A 20,615-nucleotide genomic window follows, 5' to 3' on the forward strand; every position below is an offset into this window, starting at 1 on the left:
CAAAGGTTAATCACAACACCATTAGAAGCCTCAATAGAGGAACTAGAACGAGGAACCTACTGGAGAGAGGTTCTAACCTGAGGACACTAGCAGCATTTCTTCTGCAACTTTTCCTCCATTCAAAATTATTGTAATGACAATGCAAGCATTTCCAATCTTCCAAGGAAGCTCTTATTTTCCAATCTTCGAAAGAAGCTCTATGCTCCAACATCTAGCCCCCTTCAATATCATTTTTTTGATTCATGTAATGTAAAGCAAGCGTTGGGTTGAGGCGGATGTGAAGGGATTTTTAGAGTTCCCAATATTTATTAGTGTTTTTGGATTGCCAGTCTCGTGTGCTGCCCGATTCCTACGTTTGGTTCCAAAATGTGAATAGAATCAAAGAATTGAGGCAGAATTAAAAGTGGGGGAGTCTAAATCTATTTACCGTCCCAAGAGTTGATATTCTGATATTGCTCCGGTTAGAAAGAAAAATTTATAAGAATTTTTTGAATTAAATTTTTTTTCTTTCATTCTTATACAGGGGACTCAGGATAGGATACTGATTCTAATTCCTGATTCTGGCAATCCAAACAAAGCCTATTTGCCTTTCTCCTGGAGTGTACAAATACAAAGAAATTGCAAAATTCTGCATTATTAACAACAAAAATTCGTTACTTTTACACGCCTCTTGAGAATGAGAACTCCATTAAGCATCAGATCTGGACCCACTGGGTCGCCTGTGATGGCCCATCAGATCATCGGTCCGTATCATAGAGCACCTATGCCTTGTCTTCATCAGACCATGGTCCTTTTCATTCATCAAGATGAGATTATATGATTAAATGGCAAAAAGCGTACCTGGCACACTGTTAGCCTGCAAAAACTAAACATAGAAGAGCTCTGGTGTACTTAATTCATAACAAAGAGACAGAAGAGGACACAATTCAAGAACTTGTTTCTTATCAGAGAAAATTTGTGGAAGGTAAATAATACAAGAAACAATACAGAAAAAATTGTACAGGAGAACCATTTGGTGGAAAGAGTTCCATCATAACATAATCACCTGCAATTTCATGTATACATATTTTTAAAGCACCGGATTCTGATTCCGGTGCAGCCTAATCGGTGGCGGCATCTGCACTCTTATCATCAATTACGTAAACAAAGGCACAAGTGTATACATACACTTGTCCTGCTTTTCCCTTTTCCTTTCTTTCTTTCATGGCAACAGCCAAGCGTGCTGCACCCATATGCTTCTGAAAATGAGCCCGAAATCCCGAACTGGAGAGGTATGCATGAGGTGACAATGGTTTTGCCAATACCGAGAACATGAGCAACAGAGATTTTAATTTTTTTTATTTTTTGAGTTGATCGGGCCGGTCACACACTTTATTGTAGAGGTCAAGAGTATCCATGTGGTTAGGATCGAGGCAAAGAGCCGCCCCACAATCTCGCAAAGTGGCAGCAGAATCACCCATGGAGTCGTGGAATGCTGCTCGAAGGTGAAGTAATTGCAGGTCTGGTTTGAATGTTATTGCCTTTGTAAGCTCCGCGATCGCCTCTGCTTCTTTATGGTCATCCATCAGCACTGGTGGCAACCAGATTAGATATGAGTTTTACAACTGTTTTGGGTGATGAAATACATCAATATAACAAGATCATTTGAATATGGCATGTCACAAGTGTGTTCAGTTGTTAGGATCATTATTGTATATCATTTTCTAGTTCCACAAGCAGGGTGCTCAATCCCATAGAATCCATACAGAAGAACCCTATTTTGCAATTCAATTTTGCAGATTCAATAATCAATACAGATCAAGAAAGAGGTAATGCACTCAAAGTTCAAGATTTTCATACTCTGATAGTGTTCAATGCAAAATACAGTTAGTTGCCATTGAAGTTTTCTGTGGGGCCCCCTAACATGTGAAAGAGATACCTTCCTACCAAAGAATCAGGGGAAAAAATGGATCACTTCATCTCTTCTATGTATGATTGAAATTATGGCATTAATAATAGCTGGGAAGAGTTTTTATAAGGTGGCCGGGTCTGTTAGCTAGACGTGCAGCCAAAAGTAGTGTGATTGACCCCAATCTCTCTCTCTCTCTCTCTCTCTCTCTCTCTCTCTCTCTCTCTCTCTCTCTCTCTCTCTCTCTCTCTCTCTCTATATATATATATATATATATATATATATATATATATAGAGAGAGAGAGAGAGAGAATGGTTTCTACACACAAGTGTAGATAAGTTATCTACACACTAGCTTAAAATACAGTGGAGAGCATATTGTTTGGTTGATCCAAACCATTCATTTGATTGGCCCTCACATAGATAGGGTGTCCACAAAAAATCAGCTCCATAGGATCATCCCAACCCTACGATTTGTGGAGGTAAAATGGACGTGTATAAACCTTCACAAATCTGTCCATTTTTAGCCTCCACAGTTCGAAGGGTTAGGATGATCCTATGAAGCTGATTTTTTGGGCACACCCTATCTATGTGAGGGCCAATCAAATGAATGCTTTGGATATATACATATACATTGTATTTTAAGGTAGTGTGTAGATAACTTACCTACACTAGAAAATGTTTTCATATATATGAGAGAACAGTTTCTACACGCTAGTTTAGATAAGTTATCTACACACTAGCTTCAAATACAGTGGGGTCCACATTGTTTGGGTGATCCAAAGCATTCATTTGATTGGCCCTCACATAGATAGGGTGTGCCCAAAAAATCAGCTCCATAGGATCATCCCAATCCTACGATTTGTGGAGGTAAAATGGACATGTATAAACCTTCACGAATCTGTCCATTTTTTGCCTCCATTGTTTGAATGGTTAGAATGATCCTATGGAGTTGATTTTTCGGGCACACCCTATCTATGTGAGGGCCAATCAAAGGAATGGTTTGGATCAAACAAAACAATGTGGTCCCCATTGTATTTTAAGGTAGTGTGTAGATAACTTACCTACACTAGTGTGTAGAAAATGTTTTCATATATATATATATAGAGGAAAGTGAAGCTACACCGCCGGTGTAGCTAACTTAGCTACACCGCCGGCTTAAAATACAATGGGCCCACATTGTTTTGGTGATCAAAACCATTCATTTGATTGGCCCTCACATAGATAGGGTGTCCACCAAAAATCAGCTCCATAGGATCATCTCAACCCTACGATTTGTGGAGGCAAAAATGAACGTGTAAAAACCTTCACAAATTTGTCCATTTTTGCCTCCACAGTTTGAAGGGTTGGGATGATCCTATGGAGCTGATTTTTGGTGGACACCCTATCTATGTGAGGGCCAATCAAATGAATGGTTTGGATCACCAAAACAATGTGGGCCCATTGTATTTTAAGCCGGCGGTGTAGCTAAGTTAGCCACACCGGCGGTGTAGCTTCACTTTACTCATATGTATATATATATATATATATATATATATATATATATATATATATATATATATATATATTTTTTATTTTTTTATTTTTTTTTTGAAAAGTAAGTTTAGAGGGGGCAACATAAGGACTTCCCAGGAGGTCACCCATCCTAGTACTACTCTCGCCCAAGCACGCTTAACTTCGGAGTTCTGATGGGATCCAGTGCATTTGTGCTGATATGATCGCACCATCCAACCCTGCTATATATTTGCCATAAAATGGACGTCACAGTATACAAAACCTCTATAGATCGGACTGTTTGGATAATCCTATGGAGAAGATTTGGGGGCATAGCCCATCTACGGCAAGACCAACAAACGAATGGGTGAGATCATCCAATTATGTGGGCCTCACTGTACTTTTTGGCAGCATGTGTACCTACAAGCATGGTGTCACGGGCCAAATATTTGAGCAACGGAATAACCCGTGCGGCGCCCCAACATGCACGAATGCTAGGGCCAGCCTTCAATCCTGCAAGCCTTTAAAGGCCCTGCACGCCAACACCCCTTGATGCTTCAAAGGTGCACACAAACTCTAAGCTGTTCAACAGGCTACTTGGCTCAGATCTTGACATGCGCTTCTAGATACCCACACTCATGATCAGCCTGCATCACGAGTACATCGAACATAAGGCCTTGGGGCCTAATGCAAAGTCCATCGAGTACGAGGCATGACGATGCCACGCACCAATCCGCCAAGCACTAGGGCTTGGTCATCCAAGGAGCAAGATGCCCCATGGACTGATCCGCAAGGTGTGTACCTCGCGAGGACAACCGAAGTCGCCCCGGCACGAACCCATGGAAGGCCTAGAGAATGGCCTACCCACGAGACGTACCGCGATGCAGAGGGGCAAACAGTATAAGAAGCCCCCTGCACCGGTCCGCCGCGCAATGCATGTGGGAACCCAACCCACATGCACTGTCTTTGGCCCCCATCCTCAACCAAAGAAACTGGAGCATCCCTATGGATAGCTCGCAGTCCGCACCCAAAAGCTTCCTTAGGGCACGCCTACGAGTTGAAGTATGATTTCCTACTGTGTGCAACAGATGCACAAGCAAGTCCTCTTGCAACCCATGAGCAAGCCACCAAGGCTCCTGCCCACACCTGCTGGGCCTAATGGGGGAGAAGTCACAAGTCACAGGGTCACCTCCTCCTATAGTGTTTGGCCAACCAACCCCCTTAACCACCAGTGGCGACCAAAGGTGCTATAAACAACGCATTTCCAAGACGCAACGAGACGAGGCGAGATGGATTCTAATACCGGTTGTGTCCTGAACTGTTTCCCCGTGACACTCCCCCACCTGATAACGTCGACGTCCTCGTCGACACTGAACGCTCTATGAAGCTCAGTTCCACAATAACGATGACTTCTCAATCTTGAAAGCAGCTGCCACTGGTACTTCGACAATCAGCGTATTCTGACTTCTACTGCATACCACACTGCCTCAAGTTCTGCCAATCACTGCACTATAGCTCTGCTGGAGTTATCTTCAACAACGATGGTTTTCCCGGACTCCATCGAACTAGGCGAAGGTTTTCTGACGGTGCCTACAAACGCTGTGGATGACGTGCCATCACTTTCGGCACGGAAGGTTATGGCTCACCTACAACCGGATGACGTGCCACCACTTTCGGCACGGAAGGTTTTGGCTCACCTACAACCGGATAACACGCCATCACTTTCGGCATGGAAGGTTTTGGCTCACCTACAACCGGAAAACGTGCCAACACTTTCGGCACGGAAGGTTTTGGCTCACCTACAACCGAATAACACGCCATCACTTTCGGCATGGAAGGTTTTGGCTCACCTACAACCGGGTAGCGTGCCATCACTTTCGGCACGGAAGGTTTTGGCTCACCTACAACCGGTTAACGTGCCAACACTTTCGGCACTGAAGGTTTTGGCTCACCTACAACCGGTTATGATGGTTCTGAGCACTCCACCAAACTCCATGAGGGCAGAGCGACCAGCTTGAATCATTTCTTCAAGCAACTCTCAAGTTCCTCCTCAGCTACACTCGAGCTTCCTCTGGAGTGGTCTTCCGAAATGGCCAACTTGCACCGCTTCGTCTCTCCCTGAATGTGCCACCACTTCTGGCACAGCACCTGCCTCACTTTCGGCCAAGTGCTGCACTTGCCACCTGCAAAGTGCAAACCAACCACGGAGTCCACAAGCACTCCCAAGCAAAGAGACCACCACATCAGTCTCGCCTCCTCCTGAGGCCAAGAATCCCCTGTTGGGATCAATCAACTGCGACGCTTAGTCTTGCCTGCTTCGGTTCAACACTATAGAACTTGATTTGAACAATCAACCCTTATGCCACAAATGGTCTCCTTGGGCACTTGCGGCTAGTACTCACACTGCTAACCACCCCAAATATTCCATCATTCAGATTGAGCTGTCCTTTCAATTTCGACAAACTAAGAGATTCTAAAGCAGCAAGAAACACACAAACATACCATGTCGTCCCATACCAACACAGTCTGCCCATATGCCATCTGAGCTCACCACACTGTCCCATATCAGCACAGCAAACCCATTATCAAATCTAAGCGGCCTTGGCGTTCGTTCCAAGGTCTTTCTGAGAAGAGCATCACGCATGCTCGATTGTAATTGTGAACTGCCATAAAAGTACTTCAGTCATTGACCAGCTCTTCATCCTGAGCATGTCTGCTAATTCGTCAAACTGGTTATGCCATCACACTGAGCAAGCAAATTCACTTCGGTGAGCGCTTTGGTGCCGACACGTTCGACACCTCATCTGATAGGGGAAGGCTTATACCAGCAGCCAACCCTTTTTTTCATAGCAAGCCCTTAAGGCCATATGCTAACACATCAATGTTTAGCCAACACTGCAACGGAGCATTCACAACTCCCCAACTGCCACTTCCGATCTCACACATCGGTGGGTCACTGAAAGATGCCAACCTGTTCGCTGATGGTTGCAGCTCTAACACTGTATCAAGCTTCGAGCAAATCCATTGAGCAATGCTTGAACAAACACTGATGGTACTAATCTTTCCAGGCCATCGCGCCTCTGTTGCGCGACTCAAGTAGAATAAGTGAGAGTCCACAGAAAGGAACATACCCACGCAATTTTAGCTCTTCTTCGGCTGACTAATGGACTTTCAAAGTGTTAGATTCAAAGACATCCGCAACTTAGCACTTCCAACTTGGTGTGCTAACATTCAAGCTCTTTCCAACTCCGCCACAACAGAAAGCATTTCCCGTTCCTTTGTGCAAAGCAACATGCACTAGAGATGCGCTAATCATAGCCGCAAACACTGCCACTTGCTGCAACTATGCCAACACAGACACCAACTGTATCATAGCTCCTTGAAAAACTCTTGATTCATAACTGCTCTGATCTGGCACTAGATACCATCTGGCACCAATTCTCAAAGCACACTCTGAATACATAGCTTGGACATTCTGCTTTGATACCAACTGTCACGGGCCAAATATTTGAGCAACGGAATAACCCGTGCGGCGCCCCAACATGCACGAATGCTAGGGCCAGCCTTCAATCCTGCAAGCCTTTAAAGGCCCTGCACGCCAACACCCCTTGATGCTTCAAAGGTGCACACAAACTCTAAGCTGTTCAACAGGCTACTTGGCTCAGATCTTGACATGCGCTTCTAGATACCCACACTCATGATCAGCCTGCATCACGAGTACATCGAACATAAGGCCTTGGGGCCTAATGCAAAGTCCATCGAGTACGAGGCATGACGATGCCACGCACCAATCCGCCAAGCACTAGGGCTTGGTCATCCAAGGAGCAAGATGCCCCATGGACTGATCCGCAAGGTGTGTACCTCGCGAGGACAACCGAAGTCGCCCCGGCACGAACCCATGGAAGGCCTAGAGAATGGCCTACCCACGAGACGTACCGCGATGCAGAGGGGCAAACAGTATAAGAAGCCCCCTGCACCGGTCCGCCGCGCAATGCATGTGGGAACCCAACCCACATGCACTGTCTTTGGCCCCCATCCTCAACCAAAGAAACTGGAGCATCCCTATGGATAGCTCGCAGTCCGCACCCAAAAGCTTCCTTAGGGCACGCCTACGAGTTGAAGTATGATTTCCTACTGTGTGCAACAGATGCACAAGCAAGTCCTCTTGCAACCCATGAGCAAGCCACCAAGGCTCCTGCCCACACCTGCTGGGCCTAATGGGGGAGAAGTCACAAGTCACAGGGTCACCTCCTCCTATAGTGTTTGGCCAACCAACCCCCTTAACCACCAGTGGCGACCAAAGGTGCTATAAACAACGCATTTCCAAGACGCAACGAGACGAGGCGAGATGGATTCTAATACCGGTTGTGTCCTGAACTGTTTCCCCGTGACAATGGCCACCATATAAAAACAATAATAATTACCTTTGAACATGTATGTGAGTTGGTAGGTAGGTTTGCGGTTTACGGCAATTCACCAAGAGATTGCTTATACCACTCAATAAAGTCATGGGCCATGAAGGCCAGCACACATTATTGGCGAATGTTGAGGATTAGATACCTGTTTTGGGTTTTTTAAGAGAAACTAATGATGCAGTTCTTAACTTACGGAGAGAGATAGAAAGATCGGTTTTGTATGCAGGGCAATTCCTTCCCCGCTGTAAATTCTTGCTTCCAAATGCAAGGCAATTCGTGAGCAGTCTCTCCAAGAGGAGATGGTTAGAAGAGATGCAATCGAGCAGTTACCCAAGGGATGGCGAAGAGAAGAGGAGTTGGGTTTTGGGGGCGGGGAGTGGGGAGTGGGGAGTGGGGAGTGGGGAGGGGGGGTGTTGTGGATGGAAAACATGATGGTGGAAGAGGCAAGAGTAGGAGGAAACTAACATCCTAGAGGGAGGTCATAATGATGATCATATGGCCCCTGGAAGGTAAGGTGTGGAAAAAAAAGAGGGACAATACTTAGTAGTGGTTGAAGAGGATGACTTGGCAAGAAGACGAGATGGGCTCAACAAAGGTCAATTATGGGGAGAGCAATTATTATCATAGTATTGGGAGGGAAGCAGTGCCCAATCAATACAGAGGACAGCTTTCCAACCTCATCATCGGTAGTGATTCTAGTGAAAATTGTGGAGCAGGTGATTGAAAGGTCAAGCCAAAGGAAGAAAAGCATCTAAAGTTGCAGAAGATCCAATGGTTGAAGAAGGGATATGAGGTGCCCATTAATGAACGAAGTATAACTTTTAGTCTCCTTCATGGATACATGTCGTATACTTTTGGGTCAACCATGGCAATATGATCGAGGTTCTCTTCATTGAGGATGGAGCAATTATTTCATAAAAGATGGAGAGAAGGTTACGGTTTTTTATGAAAGGCGAGTTCATCCAAAATCTCAAAGAGAGGACTGTTTGAACCTCCTAAACATTCAAAAGTTCATGGAGGTTAGCAAGGAGATATGAGTTGTATACACATTGGTCAACAACCAACATTACATTGACTTGACGCCCAATTAGAGTCTCCAAACTTTGCACACTATCATGTGATCACAAAGGAGCATGAAGAGCTCCAATGCGAATTTATGGACTCCTTCAAGAAAGGCCTAAACTCTTTTAAGTATGCCCCCATGTGCCAAGCCTGCATCCTTCACATGAAAGGATGGAAGTTGGAGGATGTGCTTGTGCACATGCTCATCAACAAAGTAACAACCTATGATTTGGCCGACCCTTTGAATTTATTGCCGACACGACACGCATGTCGACACTTCTTTCGACACTTTTAAATGTACTGTTAGAAATGTGAGTTAAATAGTTAATATTGTAGCGTGTCAACACGTGTTTGTACCATGTCAAGTGCAATATTATGTCTTATTATTGAATCTTGTATTTACCTCTGTATTATTAATTCATCTTTTATCATAATCTCTTCTTTTAGCTAATATTTATTGTTATATCCACTTCCCTAAACCTAAAACCCTAAACAAACTCTTATTCCAATGTTATATTCATTGTATCCTTCTTTTTTTTTAAAGGTATATTCATTGTATCCTATTGATCTCCCTTTCTCTGCATATTGGAGACCGAAGAGAACTAGATTGAATTGACGAATGTGTTGTTATTTGATTATCTCATGTTTGTTTTATATTATAGTTTAATACAAAGATTTATTAGTTTGTTAAGCGAATACCGTATTTATGTATTTATATTGTTATAAATTATGGTAGTACGTGGCGCAATGGTAAGGTTGCTCCATTGTGACAAGGTGGTCGCGGGTTTGAGTCACGGAAACAGCCTCTCTGCAAAGCAGGGGTAAGGCAGCATACATCTAGCCGTTCCCAGGGCCAGACCCCGCAATGGCAGGAGCCTCCGTGCATTGGGCCACCCTTTTTTTTAAATTATGGTAGTACTCAATAACCATTTCCAGATTTTTAGGAGTTGCCATGTCAGACACCTCGTAATTGTGTCGCAACTCGACACACGAATCTGTGTCCACAAATCATTATTATACATACCCAATGTTTTAGCCGTGTCCCCATTTCTAAATTTTGGGGGTTTGCCGTGTTTGAAACTCTGTGTCTGTGTCGACACACGAAACTCGTGTCCGTGTCCACAATTAATTGGTGACAACAAATAATGCTTCTTTATTCCTCAACTTGAAGATATGCACGATGTGCTATATGGTGTGAAAATGTACTCTAAACTTGATCTTCGAAGAGGGTGGCCATCAAGTGCATATCTGCCTCAAGATTAGTAGAAGCCAACAATCAAAACACAAGACACTATAATGGCTTGTAGTGCCATTCACCATATCCAATCATACGTACCCCCCTGGCAGCCTCTTACATGTCGCGTAAACGCTCCCCAAATCAACCTCCTATCTTATTAGCTATATAGTAGGCCCTACCGTCCTCTTCAACCTCCCTTCCCCCTATGATTCCATCACCGCCCCTTCTCATCTCCGGCAGCCCCATTTTTCCATCTGCAGCCCTTGCCTCTCCATTCTCTTTCAGCTCATCACCTTCCTCACTCCTATGATATCCGGATTCTACAAAAACCTAGAGTATCAAAGTATTGGATAAGGATACTTGGTTAAGGGTAAGGGATACAGTTCAGATGCTCCTTATCCATATCCTATTGATCAACCCTTTCCTTTCGTTTTGCATATTGTGGATGGAGGCCATTGCTGAATTAAGCAAGTTGATATGCTATTCAGTATACATCCCCTCCCCTCTCCCCCAAAAACCTTTTCTCATACTTCCTCCTGGTACGAACAGTCCTTGGAGACATTGGACATATGTGTTTGCACCAGAAACAATATGGCAAACCTTTTTTTGTTGTAGGCAGTGAAAAGGAAAAAAGGCATCATGTACATCGCATTCCCTTGCATATCTAGGATGGGACACTTATTGAAGGAAACAATACCTGCACCTATGCAATTTTGAAGGCATAGTTGCGGATGGATTAGAAAGGTTGATGGTGTATGCTACGGCTTGGGTGATCATCAGAGGTGGAGTCTTTGGTCATTTTGGAAGTGATGGTTGAAGGTAGAAGCCAAGTAGTTCGGTTTTAAACGGAAAGCATGGATGGGTTTACAAACAAAGGATCTTCAATTCCTTCATTGAAGGTTACATATAACCTCGTGTTCCATGAGAGAACCAAGCATATCGAGGGTCATTTTGTTAGGGAAAACATGAAGGCCAAGATTATAATTGTTCCATACATCAGGTAGAAAGATCAGCTTTGCTAAGATTCTCATCACAGTAATTTCTCGGAGTCAAACTTCAAGATATTCTTTGCAGGCTGGACATGTTCGACATTTACGCACTAGCTTGAGGAGGGGTGCTGAAAGATATAGTATGTTCATGTGTTACATGTATATCTCACTTGAGGTCATTTATGTCTTACATATCCTCTCACTTAAATGAATCAAAGAGGGATGCTCCATGAAGGAAAGCATACCCTATTCCATGACTCCCCCTTCTCTCTCACTCCCCTCTAATTTCTACAGATTGAATGGTCTACCTCAGTCCTCAACAATAACACTCAGTTATTTCAGCAATAGTCCAATATGTGCACATAGGTTCTCACCTGCCAACATAATGGGTAGTCTTATGTTGGTTGTCATGAGAAGATGCATGTCACATCAATCTGTCTCTCTGGGACATGCATCCCAGATCCCAACAGTTAAACAAGGACAAGAAAGGTGTTGTGTGTGTGTGTGTGTGTGTGTGTGTGTGTGTGTGAGAGAGAGAGAGAGAGAGAGAGAGAGAGAGAGAGAGTTTGTGTGTGTGTGTGTGGAAGAGGAAGAGCTACGGAAAAATAGAACAATAAGACAGATAGGGATATAAAATCAATTACGTCAAGTCAGAGCAATTTCTGGAAGGGATTTCACTGGATTATACAAAAATATCATGCTAAGAACCTTGTCAATAGAGAATTTCATAGGGACATTCGGGAATCAAGAGTGCCAAGGAAATGAGGGGTAATTTTGACAATGTTAAGGGTACTTTAGTTGAAATATTTCCAATATTATATATGGCACGGAGGAACCACCGGTTGACATAAAGCATTTAATCAACATGGTGTATCTTTGACGAACTTTATATGGTGCATCTTTCCATGGATATTTGAATCAGATTGCACCCTACTATAAATACTAAAGAAACAGTCAAAAAATGTTCAGCTGCTGCTAGAGACATGTTGACATGAAGCATTTAATCAACTTGGAAATTAGAAAACCACCATACTCTCTACTCTTAGACAGGGCTCTGTCCAAAACTATATCAGAGAAAGACACAATTTTGGTAGCTGATGGCTCGCAGAGAAAAATTATTTAACATGTATTAGACCCACCTTCCAAGAAGCCCACGGAAAATGCACTTCTCAAGTAGCACGTACATAATAAGATGGAAGCAGATGCATGCTGCTTCCCATGAAACCTACAATTCATTGTTTACTTCATCTACATTGGCACAGTTTGATCGCAGAAACAAATTATTACGAACAGCATCTTAATTGTTATATATTCTTATAAGATACTTCCTATTATGTAATCAATTAAATGAATACAAGGTTAAACCAGGGTTTAAGTAATTAAAATGACCAAAAGTAAACTACAAGATAAAGCTCTAAGAAAAGAATTAACAAGCTTACCTGCAGCCCTATATCTATAGGGATAAGTCCTCAATGGATCTAATTGTGTCGCCATACTAAGATCACTCCTTGCCATGTCACGGTCACAATATTCTGAACGTTTTTCATATGCCGATGCATTGTTTCGTGCTTTTTCTATCAGCTTGGTCATCTCATCATACGCGGCTTTTCTTTGATTCTTAAGATGATAAACACGTGCAAGACCTTGATGCGCTCGAGTGTGCCTTATGCCAAGAGCATTGTGGTAGCAGATTGCGGCTTCATCCAGCTCCTCACAATCCACATAGACGCTTCCTAGATTATTCCATGCCTGGAAGAAATCATAATAAGAAAGTATCTAGAAAAATATGCTAGGGCTACATTACCAAGATATTCGATTCAATTAATACTTTGTAATGAATGCTTACTTGTCCTTTCCGAAGCCCATCAGAAGGGCACGTAATAGCATCCTTAAGAAGTTGTATTACTTTAGAGGAAGATGTAGGATCTAGGCTTGTATCTGCTAAAGCATATGCCTTGAGGAAAAATGCTTCAAATGATCTCTTGATAGAAATGGACTCCTCCGCCTTAGCTAACGCTTCTTCACGATGACCAGTGTCGTATAAAATCCATCCTTCATAAACAAGCCTTTCACATGGAGATGCAGAATGATTACGAGCCGAACGCAGACTGCGCATTGCAGCCTTCTGACAATTTAACCTAAAAATCCAGAACTACTTGTTACATTGTAGAAATAATAACTAAACTACTGACAAAAACCATAAATTGGAAACGACAAATTCTACAGAAAAAAATCATCTTCTGTTAGCATTAATATTTCATTGAGATTTGAGAAGTTTTTTTGGCTTGAAGAAATGTCAACTGAGGCTGAAATAGGTTGTGGGAATATAGAATTCAGTGCTTTTGGAATATGCATGATCTTATATAATCCAAATTGAAAATAAAAGTTTGTGCAATGGTTGCTTTCTCTTCCTGCACAGTAAAGAAATTTCTTTTCCAAACGGCTAGTTACCAAACGCAAATTCTTAGGATGCTAGTTGTTAACACCGAAAATATTACAATCCGGCTAGCTCTCTATGAAATGGGATAAGAGCAATGTTACAGCTCATTTGATCGTTTGGAGAAAAGGAATCTTTGAAATAGGGGCAGAAAGTGCTAGTTTGGCTTTGCTCAGGAGATGGTGCCAACATGTGTGGGTCCAGTAAATTTGGCATCCATTTTTTTCGAACAGGTAATTTATAAAGTATGAGAAATACAAGAATCATACCAATAGCCTACAATAGAATAGAAAAAGGAAAGAAGACAAAATCTAGAATAATCTAAAACTCTGAAATATCCTGCCAAACAAAAAGCTGTGTTTCTTTTTTTATGACAAAAAAACAAAAAACAAAAAACTATGCCCAAGTTACACCAAAATTTGCAAGGCAATCAGCCCTGGAGTTTCCTTCACAATGTGAGAAAAGGAACACTCTTCAAATCTTATGAGGAGCTTTGGCATCTATCTTGGAGGGGAAAATGAAAAGCTGGTGCATATTTTAGATTTTTGGAGTAGCAGAAAGGATTCGTCCAGTTCATGGTTATTCATAAGGAGGTCAAAATCCAAAGCAAGCAGTGGTAGGAAAACTCTAGTCTGGTTGGATATGTGGTACAAGGATAAGCCTACAACATATCAATTTGGATCCAAGTCTGGTGCAGACAAAGGCCACTCAAAAATACAGTCCATAAAACATTAACAAAACTACATTCTTGATTATACGTACCGCAAGAGGAGAAGAGACTGTCGAAACCTTAGAAGGCTCTGTTTAGGGTTGTTTGCCAGCATCTGATGGACAACAGCCAGAGAGCCAATATCATCCACAGAGGACCATCGATCGTAAAGTTGCGCCCAACAATCACCCATATTCCACTGCTGAACATGTTGGTGGAGACGCTCCACCAACTGAGGCCCATGCACCTTCCCATGGTACATCATGTAATTCGGATCCAAAGTCAGCAGCGCCCTTATATCTCGCAGTGCTCCTTCGTAATCCTCCATGATAAGAGAAAACCAAGCGCGTAGTTCAAGGCAGTCAGGAGAAACCTTGAACCGAAGGATCTTGTTGATCTCTGATATGGCGGCGCCATTCTTGTTTTCCTCCATCATTGCGACGGCCCTGTACTTGTATGGATACAAAAGGGTCGGGTCTAACTCGGTCGCCGTATTCAAGTCCATCATCTTTTCCTTTCCAATACAATATAGTGAGCGTTCTTGATACATCCACCCAACTGGCTTATAATCCGAGATCAAGCCGCTCATCTGCTTATACGCCAAATACTTATGCCCACGCTTGTACTTAGCCCTTGCAACACCCACCAACGAATAAACATGACCCGCCTCCACAGCTGCCTCAAAACAATGCTGTGCATCCTTGTACTCTTTTCTCTCCAACATAACACAACCCAATAGGTGCAATGCGAGTTGTTTCTGCCACCCTGGAACCGCGGACTCTCCTAATCTCTCCAAAAACATCACCGTTGTGTTCGATCTCATGTCCTCCTCCATTGCCACCAGGCTCAAAAAGTAATAAAGCATAAATGAAGCATGCCCAACTGTATCTAATCTCCGCCGACCCTCTGCACTACAAAGCAATCTCGTTGCATCTGGATTTTGCAATGACCTCGGGAGCTCTCTCAGTAAGACCTGTAAGCAAGAGGCCACCAGCATATATGCAGTCTCCTCCAACCCATACTCGACAAGTACTAGCGCATCCTCAATGCAGCATACAAGTGATGCTAAGTGCACATCACACATGGATTTCAGTCCCTCGCAGCAAAACTTGTTGGCGAAGGAGAGGAGTTCCAAGAAGATATTCGGAGGGAAATCATCTAATCTACCAGTCCTGCTAAACATTTCTACTGCTTGCATTCCATTCACCGATATCCCATTATGCGAGAAGTTTATCTTCTCTCTTCGAGACTCCGTAAAGCCACCATACAACATTGTCCTGAAAGGCGTCGAGAGTGAAGCAATCTTATGCCTAGTACAGATCACCTCCTCATCGCCAATACAGAATGCGACATCTCCTTCATTGGCCGATGTCGAGCACTCTTCTTCTAACGGGTTCAAAACATGTGCATCTAGAGGAATGCGGCAAGGGCAAGGATCATATATAGAATTTGGATCATACCCAGATATAAGCGTGCCCTTAGGGCATTCCAATGTGGCCCCACCGCAATCCATTGAGGACGAACCATCTAATTCATCTTCTCTCCGCTCGAACCGGAGCCAAGCCGAGGCCACGACCTTGGAATGGACATCGGGGGCATGTTGGCGGACAGATCGAAGAGTGCGGCGGAGCAATTTCTGATCGGATAGGCTGCGAAAGACGGAGAATTGCTCGAGATAAAGGTCGGATTTTTCGGATTGGGGGCAGCAATTGTCGAGTTTGCGGTAGGTGTCGGCTAGGGTTTGGATGAAATCGACGAATTTGAGGTGGGGTTCGATAGGGGGGTCGATGAGATTGGGATCTGGGAGGCCGAAAGGGAGGAAGGTTTCAGAGAGGTGGGAATTGGATTCGTGATTTGTATTGTTTTGAGATTGGTTAGATTTGGATCTTCTATGATTTGCCCTATGTGAATCTTGGGTGGGTTTTTCTCCGGTGGAATTTAGGGCATGGACTTGGCTGCTGTTCTTGCAACTATCTACGATTTTGAGACTACGCATTGTGGTAAAGAATTTGTGCTGCATTTTTCACTATCTCAATCTTCTCGATTGATAATCACACATCCCAAATACCCTATTTATCAATAACTTGAATAAAACTATGATTTCAACCTACTCTCTCCCCTCTATCTCTCTCTCTCTCTCTAATTCTTATTTGAGATAAAATGGAGAAAGGAGGAGGAAAGATAAACCTTTTTTGGAGCGGGTCGTCCACCTGCAAAAACCACCACCCACCACCGGAAAAATTGAGAGAGAGAGATTTTAAATTTTTTTTTTTTTTTTTTTTTTGAATTTCAGAAATAAAATCAATAAAAAAAAAAAAAAAAGAAGTTTTCTTGGGTGGGTGATTTCTGTTTTCTGTAGCCAACCAGATGGTGTTGTCGATCTGAAGATGGGTTTTGTATTTCTTCTCTTTCTATCTCTTCCGTGTTTTGCTCTTTCTCTCTCGAAAGTCGCAACCACTCTCCTTCCCGCATCTATCGTTCATGTTTATTTATATTTGATATGTTTAAAATAGAAATATGGTATTTCCAGCATTTCCACTTGTGTAGGTAAGTTACCTGCACACTACCTCAAAAAAACAGTGGGGGCCGACATTGTTTGGGTGATCCAAATAATTCATTTGAATGGTCCTCACATAGATAGGATGTCCACAAAAAGTCAGATACATAGGATCATCCCAACCCTACGATTTGTAGAGGTAAAATGGACGTGCATAAACCTTCACAAATTAGTCCATTTTTTGCCTCCATAGTTTGAATGGTTAGGATGATCCTATGGATCTGATTTTTTGTTGACACCTTATCTATGTAAAGATCATTCAAATGAATGGTTTGGATCACCCAAACAATGTGGACCCCCACTGTATTTTAAGGTAGTGTGTAGGTAACTTACCTACACAAGTGTGTAGGAAATGTTCCCTCATATATGAGAAAACGGTTCCTACACATATGTGTAGAGTTCTCTACACACTAGCTTAAAATACAGTGGGGGCTCACATTGTGTGGGTGATCCATGCCATCCATTTTAAAGGCCCTCACATAGATAGGGTGTCTATATATATGCCCCCTTTTCTTCATCGGGACACCCCCCCCCTCCCTCTAATAAGGGGTGCAATTCTTCCGCCAGTTCAAGGTTACTCATTCTTGGAGAGAAGCAAACAGAGGAGCTGACCTCCTCTCCAAGACTACCTGTCCGGTTAAAGGTGATGACATCCCCTTGCACTCGCTCCCCCTCGAGCTGATTGATATAGCCATAGCAGACTTTTCGGGGCAAATTTACATGCGCAAATGATGTATCCTAGTTTATTTTATTTTGGTTATGTCCTTTTCTCCTATCCCTCTACTGTGCCTGTTCCGGAGATGGCTTGTTCAGATTGTCTCTTTATTTCTAAGATTTTCTCCTATGTAATGATGAAGGAGCTTGTTCCTTCAGAGATGGCTGCCCTTAGTTTTTGTAACCTCTTTTTATTTATGATATCTGATCGGGTCCTGCCAAACCCCCTCTTACCGTTAAAAAAAAAAAAACTCGGGTTGGTCGGGTCGGGTCGGGTTGACTTTTCCCAACCTGGGTTAAGTACTTGAGTTCGGGTTGAGGGGTTGGGACTTTGGACCCGACCAAGTGAAACCCGACATTTTTTATAATTTTTTATTTAAGTAAGCTTAAAAGTCGGGTTGGGTTGGGTTGGGTTGGAAAAATGGGTTCCTCGGGGCTAACCCGACCCGAGTTGCACCCCTAGACTGCGCTCCATCAATTTATGACAATCATTCCTACACTACAAGGGGGTGGCGAATGGAAGAAAAAGGGGAGAGTATATCACTCTTCTTATTTGTCTTCTTCTTCAATTTTTGGGAAAAGACAAACAAATAGAAAGAGGTAAAAGTACTAAGAAAGGGAGTTAAAAAATCTATGTATATATCTATCTGTTTATGATGATAGGGACCTTTGCAGAAGTCATTTCTGCGGGGTCTGTTGCACGAGAGAGCAGCCCGTCAGATGAATTAAATGAATAAGACAAAGCCTTTGCGACTGCTTAATCATGCAAGAGCGCCGGCCCACAAAATGCCTTTTGGGACGGTCCCTTGCAAATCCCTCTATCACATTATTAAGTATGTTTCTTTCCATTGTCATTCGCTTTTTTTTCAAGAAAATAATTTGGTAGAAAAGCTTTTCTTTATCTTTGAGTTTGAAGTTGTAGTAAATTTGTAATCATTTTGGTGGGGGATGAAAGGAGAATGAATGGGGAGACACAATAAACTTATATAACTAGGATTGGATTGATCCCGACCATCGATTTGTGGCCTACGTGGGTAAAACAATATGTAAGCATCTAATCAAGGTGAGGTCGAGATCAAATGAGCAGAGCATGTGAATGTTGATTCGATCAAGGTTTAAAATTTTGGTTTCTGTACCGGTTTCAGACCTTGAAATTTTGAAATTTCAATCGAAATCAGGTTCAAAAATCGAAAACAATATTTATTCAATATTAAATTTTGGTAATTTCGGTCAAAATTTCGGTGAAATATTAAATTAATTAAAAAAAAAAAACAGATTTTTTGGGTCAAATTTCGGAAAAAACTGAAATTTCGGCCGAAATAAATGACCATTTCGGTTTTGCGTGGTTTCGGTGTCGGTCTTTCGGATTTCGGATCATGCCGTACGTCACCAAGGGCCCAAAAAGTGTCAGCTAGGAAAGAGCCTAACCTACCACATTTTTTTAGCATTTTTTTTGGGAGGCATTGGAAGTAGATGGATAAGCATTAGGAGGATTTCATTGGGATTACCTTTTTTTTATTTAAATATGAGTTTAAAATCTCTCTTTCATTGATATTGTCTCTTAGCAATAATTAAATAGTCGATATGAAAATGAAATATAATCTGATGTACAGTACTTAATAAAATAGGTAAAAAATAATGAACTATTGTTTTTTTGTCAATTATAAGATTTGTTTTATCCAGAGTTTAGTCTATTTATGAAATGAAAATAGATTTTTTTTTCTGGATTAGATATTTTACTCTATGAGGGAAACCCATCGTTGATCTATTCCTGTAATTGGTGCTCTCAGTTTTTTGTCCTTCACATCCTTGAAAAATGATATCTTGAAAAGGAAATTGCATGGGGAATGAGTTTCTTGTCATCTAGTTCTTTTGGCCACTTTCAACAACTATTCTCCAAAATAATTTTGTGCAAAAACTGAAACAAAAAAAATAAAAATCATATTATGTAAACTTGACCTTATTCCCAAACAAGATTTTAGGTGGAAATCAATATTTTGATTTGGAATTCTCACATTTGCGGCGTTTTTTGCGTTGACATTTGGATCCCAATCAAATCCTTGAGTTTCCAATTCAGCGAGTGACAGTGACAAAAATCAGATTTCCAAATAAACTCTGGAAATAAGAAATTGGAAATACGTAGATCTGGGAGTTCCCTTCACCCTCTTAGCTCCTCAACCTCTCCCCTGCAGCAAGGAATTACCCTCTTCCCTCTCTGTCTCCCTCTCAACATGAGCTGGCAAGTCTGTTCATTTTGTACTGAAAACTCAATTCCAAATCCAAATACAAAATCTGAGGTATCAAAACGGGCCCTTAAGGCACTAACCAATATTTTTTGTCCTGTTTGGTGTGGGTTCACATCATTGATATAAAAAAATGTAACCTAGCACGATGTCTACACACAAATAGATATCATTTCCCACTAAATTAAGTGTTTTTTTACACCAAATTTTATCTAGGATCCTAGGGGGTGGCACCTTGGATTTTACCGACGAAAGAAAAAAATTACAAGAGAAGGCCATTCCACCTTACCCCAAAAACCGAAAGTAAACACAACTTACTTGCAACGGATGTTTGGAATACCCAAAGCATCACATCTACTAGCACCCCTAGCGATAATTGGAAGATCCTTTCACCAACTATATGCTTTATTATCTTTTCTTTTGCAAGCATACTTTAACATGGAGTCACCAACTTGATTGGTCTCTCTATAGGCATGGGATATCCTAGACTTCAACTACATGATCAACTATATCAGTCCTTGCCATTATAATTTAATGGTCCAATGAAGAGTTTTATTATTTCCAAGTAAATCAATCACAATCCTACTATCCCATTCAATCCAAATATTTGTGAACCCAAGCTCTTTGCTGTATCTGTGTCCACCTGGAATTAGGGCTGCAACTCGAGCCGGGTTTTACCCGACCCGCATCGACCCGACCCGAAAATAACCTGGGTTGGGTTCAGGTTTCATGGGTTTCGGGTCGAGCCGGGTTGAGCATTCAAAAGCCTGCATGAATCTCGGGTCGAGCTGGGTTTGAAGGGGCCCGACCCGACCCGACCCGAGTTACATAAGTTATAGTATGTACATTTTTTTCTATTGTTAGTTAAAA

At 42.3% G+C, this 20,615-nt stretch overlaps 1 protein-coding gene and 1 non-coding gene across 2 annotated transcripts; both read right to left on the minus strand.

Annotated features, from left to right (window-relative positions):
• Nucleotides 1-925: 925 nt before the first annotated feature.
• Nucleotides 926-16,707, minus strand: LOC143875145 (ethylene-overproduction protein 1-like). The gene is made up of 4 exons (XM_077376943.1): nt 14,285-16,707; nt 12,932-13,223; nt 12,525-12,834; nt 926-1,570 (listed from the first exon to the last, which is right to left on the minus strand). The coding sequence occupies exons 1-4, from the start codon at nt 16,249-16,251 to the stop codon at nt 1,338-1,340; spliced, it is 2,802 nt and encodes a 933-aa protein (XP_077233058.1). The 5' UTR covers nt 16,252-16,707; the 3' UTR covers nt 926-1,337.
• Nucleotides 3,496-3,614, minus strand: LOC143846072 (5S ribosomal RNA). The gene has a single exon (XR_013234643.1). It is a non-coding gene; the product is annotated as a 5S ribosomal RNA (ribosomal RNA).
• Nucleotides 16,708-20,615: the final 3,908 nt, after the last annotated feature.

Source organism: Tasmannia lanceolata, unplaced genomic scaffold (assembly GCF_043159265.1).
Source record: "Tasmannia lanceolata isolate RefF3 unplaced genomic scaffold, GAP_Taslan_0.1 ptg000002l, whole genome shotgun sequence".
NCBI lineage: Eukaryota > Viridiplantae > Streptophyta > Magnoliopsida > Canellales > Winteraceae > Tasmannia > Tasmannia lanceolata.